The following is a 12,054-nucleotide window of genomic DNA, read 5'->3' as shown; positions in this document are numbered from 1 at the left end:
AAAAGAAGAAAAAAAAAATCGACAAGTTGAATAAAATAGCCTTTAATAAATCCACAAAAGGCCAGTCTTCAGAGAATTACTTAATGAACATGATTAACATATTAATTTAAACATCATCTTCTGTTCACAAAATATTTCAGTACAAAAATATAAATTAACAAGACCATTATGGCAAGATAATAGCATCAGTTAGATATTGTTGCTGGATTGAAGTCATCTTGATCACAGAGAATCCCATACACTTATGTTTACAAAAAGCATATTACAAAAAGTACATCTGAGGAAATTTGTTTTGGATAACGTTATTGTAGTTTATCATGTAATACCCAATCTATCACAGCAGTAACTTTAAAACAGAGAAAAGGAAGAGAGAGCTTATAAAACTTTTACTAGGGCTGGACAATCAAATTCGAATCAAGAAGGGATTCAGTCAATTCTGATGTTTACTGTTAAGTGGTTTGGTTTTTTGTGTTAAATGGCAATGATTAAAAGTCTGTCTTGTTTATGAATGTTGAAGGTAATTTTTATTTATTTTATTATTTTCTGTAATTTTTTAAATAAAAAATCAAGGTCTTTTTTTCCTTCTGCCGCTATATTGGTTCTACCTGTTAATGTAAAAAAACATAAACTCCAAAGGAAATATCCATAAATGTCAGCAAATATCAGTATTAAATCTGTTTTAATTTAATTTTGACCTTTTAGGTCTTAAATGAGTTTATAACTCTCCTAACTTTCCTGTTATCATACATAAAAAGCAATAGTTTGATAGATCAAATATGGTGACGAATGCCCCAATCTCCATGTAGAATTTGTCCTGTGATTGAACAATATGATATATAATATTTTGTCCAGCCCGACCTTTTACAGACCAATATTTGTTAAATAATACTCAAAAATACTTCAAAGACGAGGCACTGTGTTTCTCAGTGTGGAGGAGATAATGATTTTTCAGAGTTATATCCTGCAGCATCTAAACTGCAAGCTTCATTACTGACAGAGTCTAGTCTTTCAGCCTCTCCTCTTCCACTGCTGTCATCTTCCTCCTCTTCTTCCTCATCCTCTCCGTCCACACGTTCTTTTCGTGATGTCCGTTCAGTCTTGGGTCCTTTGCAGATCTTGAGGTGTCTTGTGAGGTGGTATTTGGTGAGAAAAGCTTTATGACATTTTTCACAAACAAAGTCCCTGCGGCCCTCGTGGGAGTTCATATGTTTTTTAAGATGGTTTGTCTTAAGAAAGTGTTTGTTGCATTTAGGGCATTGGATCCGGCGTTCACTGAAATAATTGAAAATAAAAATATATTATCTTTATTAATTATCAGTACACTTAGGTAGTTATCATCCAAATATTTGCTACAGCATTAAAAACTAATATAATTTATAATTATTTCACTGCATTTTATTTGGTTAAAGGCCAAGGCACACCAAAACGCGGCACACTGTGGCATGTCATTTGCCACGTGTCTACCCCACGGGTCAACACACACTGAACGCCACATGTCACGACTCTTAACAAGTTTATAGCTCCTTTTGTCAGTCACAGAGCAGAGACATGTCTGGACCCACTGCAGGAGCAAGTGTGCGCCCAGTGTGTGTTGGCTCATTGAAAATAATGGAGGCGGCAATTTTGCTGCGCGACAAAGTGTCCTGGTGTGTGATGGCCTTAACACTTCTCCCTCAGATATAGCTCTTATTTTATTCTAAATTTATGGTCAGAGTTCATAAATTAAGCTATAAATTCTTGAAGGGTGAACTGCATAACTTGTTGGAGGGTACCTCACCTGGTTGTTTCCATGGAGATGTTATTGCTTTACCTGAAATGTTCCACTGTGTGGCATTTAACTCATCTATCTTGCATTGTACAGTTGTTTTTATACGCTGAAAAACATCGACCTGAACTCTACCTTGGCCTGGCCACTTCCGTGTCTCCATGGAGAAAAGTGAAATAACATTGTAAAACATTCAAGGCAAAGCAATACCATCTCTATGGAAGGTGCCAGACCCTCCACCAGAACTTTAAACTACGTCAGAAAAACGTTGGGTTAAGTTTAATTCTTTACAATGGTTCTGATTAAAGTTTTGCAGAATCAAACACTATGTTGATATATTTTGCATTTTAAGAAAGTGATAAATAATACATACTGTGTGTGTGAGAACATGTGCTGCTTGAGGTCATGTTTCCTGATGAAGGTTCGGTCACACAGGTCACACTTGAGTTTCTCTGCTCCGGTGTGGATCAACATGTGAGAGGCCACGTGGGACTTCTGTGTGAACGACTTCTCACAAACTGTGCATTTGTAGTTCTTTTGACCTGTTCAAACACAGAAAATTGCAAAAATATGTGAAGGACTGGCAAAAATGTCTAACAAGTACACATTCCTTTAATACAATTTTTTTCCACCTGCCATATCAAAGGCCTGTAAAATGACATTAAAGATATTACCCTTAATCATTTTCATTCATTTTGCACATGTTTATGTTTAGAAAGAGAAAAAGAGAAATGTGAATTTAACCTAATTATATTTTAGGGCAAGAAGATATGGCAAAAATGAATCACTGTTTTCTCTCCTTCATTTTCTCAATCAAGATTTTCTTATTTGATTTTTGTAGTTCCAACTGCAATATTTAGATCATAATTTCACCAAAGACATTACACAGCAACTATGAATTAAAACAATAAATTTAAACTTAAAAGAGATACCAATTTGTTCCCATTTACACATTTTGTTAAAAGGTGAATATTATAAACAATGGTACAAAAACCCCAAAATATAAAAATAAAATTAACACAACAGCCTGGGTTGTGCAGTACCTGTGTGGATCTTGAGGTGCATTCGGAGGTTGCTCGGATCACTAAACGCTTTACTGCAGTATTCACACTTGTGAGGCTTCATCCCCACGTGTCCCATGAAGTGCACATTGAGTTTAGTAGAAGTTATAAAAGCTCTGGAGCACATACTGCACTTAAACTTCTTCTCTCTTGTTTGCCCCTGGCCTTTTCCTTTCGCTGTAGTGTTATTACTGGAAATACCATTGCTGTTGTCCTCTGTACTGTTATTATCATTATTAGTTTGGTTGTGCGGGTGGCTGGACCAGGGTGAAGAGGAGGAACTGGACGCCCCATTGGTGAGTTTGTCGTCATGGTGAGGGTGCTGCTGTTGTGATGTTTGGTCCATTTGTTGAGGTGGAGGAGGAGGAGGGGGCGGGTGGTCTTGCTGTGACGGGCTGTGGTTGTGGGCGGGCTGGTTATGATTGTTTAAATGAGACTTGAGCTCAGTGAAAGATGAGCACTCTTTTCCACACTGGCAGAGCTGTCCTTCAGGAACCTGGGGAACTCCTGTAGAAATACAAGAGACAATGGACAAAAATATCCAATCAAAATGTGGTTTCAAATGTGCAATCTTGTATATAGCTATTATTTTTCACTTTGCCTGAGATATTTGTATTACCCAGTACTTATTTCATTTATTACATTTTAACTTGTACATATACATTTTATATAATTACACCTTTTTGACACCAGTCTTTTGTTACATATTTGGAATGTATTAATACCATTTACATTTTTACTCTGTATTATGATAATATATTTTGATATGTATTGTGTCCAAATAATTTCCCTTGTGGATTAATAAAGTTTTTCTAAGGCTAGAACAATGTACGGGAAATGACTTATTTGATCACACTAAACTTAAAAGCATCAGTAACAGGATGAAAATGGCAAAGGTTACTTATTTAACAACTTTATAACATGGCTTAAAGCTCGTAAGAGTCCATTTTGTGCAATGTCAGACCTTTAATCTCTGTATTTAGTGTTCAAATAATAGTTTTCCTTTACTGTAATTTTTGTAATTGTTGAGTCTAGTAAACTCAAGAGAGCCAACCGTACTATTACCAAGAAAATAATAACTATATTTCCTGGTGGTTCCTTCAGTCTTTAGGCATTTTTTTTTTATTACTTGCATGTCACGATTAGACTGATTCATCAGCCAGTTTCACTTGGTGAAAAACGTCTGACCTCGCAGCTTTAGAATTCATTCACTCGAAGGCAGGTACTTTTTTATTTAACCAATAGCTGCCGTTTGGTCGTAAAGTATGTAATGCGCTGGAACGCTCAGTGGTGTCCAAGTAATAGCTGGCACAACAGCAAACAAAGCAAAGAGTGAACATGTCTGTCAACCATCATTGTCATTTCTGTGAGATGAACTTGCGAATTAAAGGTGCAATAAAAAATGAGAAGTTTGTACTTCAACCTAGTCGAAATGAAATTGAGCAGAGGCACTAGGTGGGGCCAGTCTGGCTATGTCATAATGCCATGTCCATAAAATTACCATGTTATGTCTGTACTGTTAAAGGTACTGTAAACAACCTATAGTATAATTTGTCTTTGTTAATATCTCTTGTGACTTTTTTAAAAATTATTATTTTTATATTGCACTATTTTCTGTTGTTAACATTAACTTACGCGTTTATGTTTAGCGCTTTTATTTTGAAGGGTTTATATTTGTCTTAATTACCTATGACAACGAGAAGGGAAAAACATTATACGGAGCAAATGTGTAGATATATATTTTTTGGTATTTTTCTATGTCTTTGTTTAGCTTCCCCTCTGAAGAGGCACAAAGGTATGATATTGATGTAAATATTTCTTTTGAATAACTTTGTGTCTCTAGTTTTTTATCATTGTTGATCGATGTTGTCAAGATGAATGTAAATATTAATCAAACTTGCATTGAGTTTTGTGAATGCATTTTACACACTGTATTTTGTATTCCTTTTAACTCTTACGGCAGATTGGAGGATTTATTGAGATTGAATCTAAAAATCGCCAGTTCAAGTGTCAGTCTTCATTCAGAGGGATATGCTACATGTGCATTGCACAACTTTTCTGGTGGAGGGTCCGCTACCAATTTGTCTCCATGCCTTGCTTTACCTTGAATATCCCATGGTATGACATTACACATATACATCTAGCATTTGTTCATTACGGGTCTTTCTCTTGCTCAAAAACACAATAATAAACTGAAGAGGGGTGACTTTCTACAGATCTGAATTGTAATGTAGCGTAGTGCTGTAATCTGCTTGTCTCCACCGTTATAAGTTTAATCTATACTGTAGAACATTCTAGACAAAGCAATAACCTTTTCATGGAGACAAGCAGGTGACGGAACCTCCACTAGAAATGTTACACAGAGCACCTTTAAGAAAAGTACAAGCAGTTATTTTACCTAAAAGTCTACAGTAGTCCCGACTGTAGTAGAAAAGTAACTCTTGGTCTGGGTGGATTTCTGTGGTGGTGCAGAAGAACAGTTTGCCCTTGGATGGATAAGCGACCAGATTCTGCTCCTCAAGAGTTCTAGAAACAAAATTTAATAAGTGTTTACATGTTCATGTTCAGTCAATTTCATATAGAGAGTGAACAGAACAAACAAATACAAACCTTGCTTTTCGGACAAACATCATCCAGTTGCATTCGTTTTCATCTGTTGTTACAATGTAGAACTCCAGCACATTGTTATGGTACATCTGTAACAGAAAGTGTTTTTATATGACAGATCTAAAACAAGTTTTGAAAGTACAAGTAGTGGTGTTATATATTAAATTATATGAAAACTAACCTTCCATAGCTGTGGTGTGTCTTTTTCTGGCCAATCCGAGAGGTCTGCATTACTGCAGTGCTGCCCAACCATCGGTCCAAAACAGGTTCTTGGAGCTATGATGTCTCGTGCAAAAACTCCTAAAACATTAAATAATATAATGTTAGTATTTTAATGACTTTGGTTGGATAGCGTTAACTTCCATTCACACTTGTCTGGGATTTGTCATACTATAGTTTGAGCCCAGTTTGATATAGTGTGAAGTTTGAACACAGCCTTAGTTGCAGGATTGCATTTAATACCATTTTGTAGATAACGTATTTCTTACCTAGAGGTTCCTCAGTGACAGAGATGCGCAGGCACAGTGGGCGGGGCAGAGAGAGGCGAGCTCGGGTCTGAATGGGAGAATCAGGGATGAAGGTGACTGGTCCATGTTCTGGACAGTCTGAGGTATAGGAGCGCTCACACAGTGTGCACCCTAAGAAATCAGAAGCAAAAGTTTATATTAATACACAAATGAACATATGTCTTGATTATTTAAATATAAATTAATAATCAAACTAATTATTTAAAAATCTCTGTTTCTTCAAAATAATTATATCTAAAGAAATGTGAACAGTGTTATTCTTGCTGTTCAAGCTTATCAGTATCACAACAATGAAGCTCATCAGTGACCGCTCACTCCAGTTCCAGAAGTAAATTTTCCATTCATTTTTCCCATAGCCATTTAAAAAATCAAATATAAAGAGTTCAGACATCACAGACGTTAAGCAGCCATGTGGTAACAAAAATCCATAACACAGTTGTTTAAAATCAAAAAAGACATTTTAAAGCGTAAGATTCTGTGAAATGTTTTAATAATAATAATAATAATTGCAGTTTATAATGTTTCAGAAACAGACTTTCAATAAAATTTTGTTTTTTTTAAGCAAACTTTTTAATTTTTATATATATATATTTTTTGAAAGTCTATGGGAAAAATGAAAATTTTGTTTGGGAACCACGGGGTGGGCGGTCACTGTTGTGTTCCACTGATGTCAAACTGACTCTCCATTAACAACAATGAATGTGCAGTAAAGCAGTGTTTCCCATTTATAAAAGGAGACTATGGGGGTCTACTAGTCTCCTCTATTAAAAACAATCTGAGGAAAATTGGGAAAAACAACATACTATGCATGTAGTGTTGTCATAAACATATAGCAGTAACTAAAAAATTTTTATCTGTGTTAGTGCTTGTGTTTTAATCAGTAAACAAAATAAGTGATATTTATTCTCCAAAACTTGCACTAAATAAAAAGATTTTGATACAGGTTGATTCTGATTGTGCTACAATAATCTCAGTATAAAAACATAATTTAAAAGAGAGGATCTTACATATAGAGAAGGTAGTGACCATGTTTTCTTTATTCGAGGTAGAGTCTTCCAGCTGCAGCGTGGAGTTCACCAGCACCAGGTTGTTTTCTGGTTCTAGTGACACTTCCGCAGTGATCGGTGATACATTGACAGCCTCCAGTCCCATCCCTATGTGCCCATGCAGAGACACTGGCTCCAGCTGCCCCTGACTGCCCATGGACCCAGTGAGCACCACGCTAACCACACCCGAGTTCATCTCCCCATTTGGGTGAAGCTGCTCCCCTGTGGTGCCCACTCTGCCTCCCATGTGGTCTGGCTCCATCACTTCGGGCAGCTCAAGCACCGGTGGCCCATGGAGAGGGATTACACCACCAGATGAGTCCACTCCTGTTAACCCTTCGTGTGGTTGAGGCTGTCTCCCTCCTCCAAGCTGCTGTTGCGTATCGGACACAGAAACTACACCTACTTCCATTGAAGTCAATTCCTCTCCCATTCGGTCTGACATGGGACTACTAACCCTGGACACAATGCCTAAAGCTGTAGAGGTGAGTTCGTGGCCTGTTTGGTGGAGGTCTGCCTGGGTACTGACTTGTCGGGAGTCCATAGGCACCAGGCCCTGCTCAAGAGGTCCACCAGGGGCACTGTAAGGGTCCAGCCCAGAGGGGTTATTGCTGGCCACAGATAGAGGTCCATCCATGTTAAGGCTGCTGGGATGAATGTACTGAGGGGGAGGGCGGTCAGCCAGATATGACAGGATACCTACGGAAACAGTGGATAAAGTAGAAGCAAGTCATTTTTTATGTATATGTTGCAAAATGCTAGCCTGATTCATCAGCCGGTTTCACTTCGTGGAAACCATCTGACCTTGCACCATTAGGTTTCGTATACTCGACGGTAGGTGGGTACTTTTTCATTTAACCAATCACTGCTATTAAGACGTGACGTATGTAATGCAGCACTAACGGGGCTAACTGGTATATTAAGCTTTTCCCAAATCCCTTAGGAAGAAGGGCAATAACGTCTTTCCCCTTGATAAAATTCACCAAACATTCTCTTAGTTCTGGCTTTAAATCCTCAATCTCGGGAATCGTTGCCAACACAGAATGTTTAGCTTCATCTACATCCATCTTGACCGCTTTGTTTACTGTTGTGCTGTACCACAAAAGGGACCCAGACAGGCGCTTGAGTTTGACGTCATGGCTTCACAGCTCTTCACTGATTGGCCGGTGTGAGGTCAACAACTTCTGAGGTTCTTGCAAATTGTCTAGTGTATTACAATTCCTGACCTAGTAGCACAAAATAAATGAAATTGAGCAGAGGCACTAGGTGGCGCCAGCCTGAGTAGTAAAAAGCTGTAATGGCTATAACTTGACAACTTGACTGAGTGACAGAGGAGCTCATTCTCCAACAGCTCATTGCTCCTACAGCTCCGCTCAGTGAGAGATACAGGACTACAGTCATACCATACTCCATACAACTGTACAACAACTCACCCTTACAAATAACCCTATGTCCTGTCAATCATTATATAATCTTTGCACTGTTTTGTGTTTATGCAACGTATCTTAAAGAATTAGCTAGTACAAATTTTAAAATTATTTTTCTAATAATTGACTTGGCAATCGTACATTGTGAATTAGTCTACAGCTTAGTCAAATATAGTAAAGTGTACAATAACTTCAAATGAGACTTCACTGTGCTGTATCTCACCTGGAAGTATATGGCGGAAGTAGTTGCTCTCCAGATGAGGATAAGGAGGAGGGGGCAGGGAGTAGTTCCTCTCAGGTAAACCACACATCACTCCTCTGTCACCCAGGGGACCCATGGGCAGCATCAGTGACAAAGCAGAGGGGAGAGAGCCCAGAGAGGGACCCAGGCTGGGGATGGCAACAGGCATGCCTAAAAACATGACAAGTTATTAGAGTAAAAGTTATGTATGTACAATTAGGAATGGAAAGGTGGATAACGTTGCAATTGTTAGTTGTCTGCAGTCTGTCTATTTTGGTAAATAAAACTGTTCAAAATGCCTTCAAAAGCAGACAAGTAAAAGTTAAAAAATTTCAGTGTAATCATCCAAGCAGTAAATTGGCACGATTTAATTTTACTCTCCATTAATGTTTAGCACCATACTTGAACCATAACCAAGACATTTATGGGCACATTTTTGGATGTATTGCAATAATACCAACTACTACTACTACTATTACTGAATATTGTCATCAAGATAATCCAGAAAATACTAGTATGCTAATTTTTGTCAGTGTCACCAACCACTACAGTACAAGACTTAAATCTTTTATTTTATTTCTCACAATTGTGTTAAGGCAGGCTATCTTTCATGTTAGACATCCCTTACCTGGAGTGGGTATAGGGTTGTGTGTGGGCGAAGTGGGCAGACCAAGATGACTGGCACTGACTGAGGGCACATTGAGCTGGTCCATGCCCACTGGACTCAAATTCATGTCATTCATCCTAGAAAACAAATACAAAGATCCATTAGCAAATACGGGGGTGTTAACTTAGTGGCTAGACAAGCAATGATCAACAAAACCACACTTACCTGGATTTATTCAACAATGTCTGACAGCAGAGTTTCAGTAATCGTCAGTCGTGTGTAACAAAAGCCCTAGACAAAATGGAGAGCAGAATATGGTCACAATTTTACACCAGATGAGGGAGATAGTAGTTGTCTAAAAACAAAATAACACGACTCCTTCTGACAGCTAACCCGCTAGCACAGACAGCATCTAAAATCATTATTTCCGAATAAAGTACGCCATTAACAGCGGGTCTCGATGGAATAACTTACCGTCATCGTGATCGGGACATGTGCTCAAGTCCGGACGCTAAATCCGCGGAAAAATGAACAAAAATGAGACTGAAAACAACAAAATTTCTGCACAAAACCTCCCTGAACGGGGCCATGATGGTTTGCCTGGTGCGCATGCGCAAAGACTCGCGCTGATGCGGTCATAGACCGGCTCACTTTTTTGGCAGCTTCAAATAAAACAAAATAACTCTCTAAAACCAAAAGTATTTTTAATAAAGTATAAGGTTTATAACTGGTGTTCCAAATAGGTTTTGACTTCCACATTTTCAACAGAGTGAGAGAGCGTTGCTGAAACTGGTCTCTGCCACGGAGACATGTGGGAACCACAGGTGGGAACGGAAGGAGGGGATTGTCAACAACTTTTATCTAGATGAAAAAGTCTTCCTGCATCTCCGCCTCAAAACCGCATTTTACCTGTAGGCTATAAAGCCCATGTGCTCGGGTGCACTTTACATCTGATCAAGGATAACAAGTTGGACACATCAGCATCCTGAATGTGCAGTCTGCAGGTAGGCCTATATAAGGCACAATCTTGTCTTTGATAAAGATGTCATATTGACTTTTTAATATTATTTTGATCATAGAAAAAATGTCTTCTCATAAATATGAAAGTTTGGATAAGATCCAGTTTGCGGCTCCTATGACTTTCCACGGCCTGCCCGTGAACTGTGGAGGCGCGCGCTACAAGGATGCTCTGCGCGTGGGGACCCCCTTCTTTGACACGGCCTATTTCGACCACGTCCACGAGCAGATCTTCTATAGAAGACTCTCTTACCTGCCCTTCCATGGACCTATCAGCGTGTGTGAGTATACATTTGAGCCTGCTTTTATTCGGAAAAGAAACGAGCGGGAGCGTCACCGAGTGCGATGCGTAAATGAAGGTTACGCACGGCTCCGCGAGCACCTACCGCACGAGGACAAACGGCTCAGTAAAGTGGAGACTCTGCGTGCAGCCATTGACTACATTAAGCACCTACAATCACTGCTGGAGATAAAGACTGTTGTGGTGCCTGCGCAGACAGTGAGGGAGGATGGAGAGAGGAAAATTGGCCAATGGGAACACTTAGAAAATAATGGGACCTTGGCAAACTGTTTTAACAAAGATGATGAAAGTGAATAGGCCCAAATCAGGACTATTTTAAATTACTGATCTACAGTGATTATGTAGATGGTGACAATGGACACGGGGAATAACAGACTGTGTTCCTACCCCCCAATTTTGGACTCGAACATTTGGAAATGGACCTAAACACCTTAACAAATGAACAGTTAATATGATTGCAGACTTCAGACTATAAAGGCTCTTGATCTTGATCTTGATCTTGCTCTGTCACATGGGAACACACCAATGCATCATATGAGATTTGTGGCTTTCTATGTTCCAAAAATGGTGATGTCATGTTGTGTTTTTTGTTGTGTTTTTTCACAGTTTATAATATATTCAGGTTGACAATGAATTTTGAGATTATATGTGTTTCTTCATTTATCAGAATACGATATAATCATGTGATCAAATACCTGATCATTATTGTTGTCTTGGTGGTTTGCCTCAGAAAGTACTTTTAATAATCTACCTCCGGCGTCCTGCATGAAAACGGCACATTCCCTGACTTCCTTTCGAGCCACATGAGAAAAAAATAAACACGATATTGTATGCTTTGTACGCTGTAAGAATTTGAGAGCCAGCAGAGAGGGCGTCGGTGGACCGTGGAGACGAGGAAGAGCGGGATTGACGATCATAGAGGCGTGACACGGTTTTAACAAAAGGTGTTTGCGGCGCCTCCGGGAATTAGAGCCGGTAATTAGCGAGTGCTGGTACTCAGGGTTTGATGGTTCAATGGCGAGATAGTGGTTGACAGATAAAGCTACTTTTACCACATAGTCTCTGGAGAGGGTTTGCCTAACAGAGATTGCAGTCAGATTCATGCACTTTTCTGCAGATTTTAAGTTATAGTTTATGAAAATATGATGCCAACTTTTTAACTTTATTTCATGAATTCATTATAAACAAATAATATGTCCATGATAACACAACAGTTATGAGTAGTTTTAGGTAGGTTGTCCTGCACAGCCCCTGCTCCTCACTTATGTTTGAGAATGTTTTTTTTTTTTTTTTACTGATGCCACATTATAAAAAATACATTAATAAATACATTAATAAAGTGGGATTTGCATTTATACTTTTTTTTTTCCTCACAAAGAAATCAGGATATTGGGTATGTTTTAGTGTTCAGGGTGCTGTTATATGCTGGCACATATTACTGTTAAATGGTAAATG

The 12,054-nt window shown here is 38.7% G+C and overlaps 1 protein-coding gene across 1 annotated transcript; it reads right to left on the bottom strand.

Annotated features, from left to right (window-relative positions):
* Window positions 1–26: 26 nt before the first annotated feature.
* Window positions 27–9,907, bottom strand: prdm4 (PR domain containing 4). The gene is made up of 12 exons (XM_020930065.2): window positions 9,756–9,907; window positions 9,507–9,572; window positions 9,303–9,418; window positions 8,657–8,845; window positions 6,968–7,705; window positions 5,922–6,071; window positions 5,615–5,733; window positions 5,437–5,522; window positions 5,225–5,352; window positions 2,809–3,333; window positions 2,139–2,307; window positions 27–1,272 (listed from the first exon to the last, which is right to left on the bottom strand). Exons 3-12 carry the CDS (start codon window positions 9,415–9,417, stop codon window positions 924–926), a joined length of 2,568 nt encoding a protein of 855 aa, XP_020785724.2. The 5' UTR covers window position 9,418; window positions 9,507–9,572; window positions 9,756–9,907; the 3' UTR covers window positions 27–923.
* Between the last annotated feature and the right edge of the window lie 2,147 nt (window positions 9,908–12,054).

This window comes from Boleophthalmus pectinirostris, unplaced genomic scaffold (genome assembly GCF_026225935.1).
Source record: "Boleophthalmus pectinirostris isolate CB_2022bp ecotype Guang Dong unplaced genomic scaffold, ASM2622593v1 HiC_scaffold_18, whole genome shotgun sequence".
NCBI lineage: Eukaryota > Metazoa > Chordata > Actinopteri > Gobiiformes > Gobiidae > Boleophthalmus > Boleophthalmus pectinirostris.
This window is presented reverse-complemented; position numbering and strand designations above follow the sequence as displayed.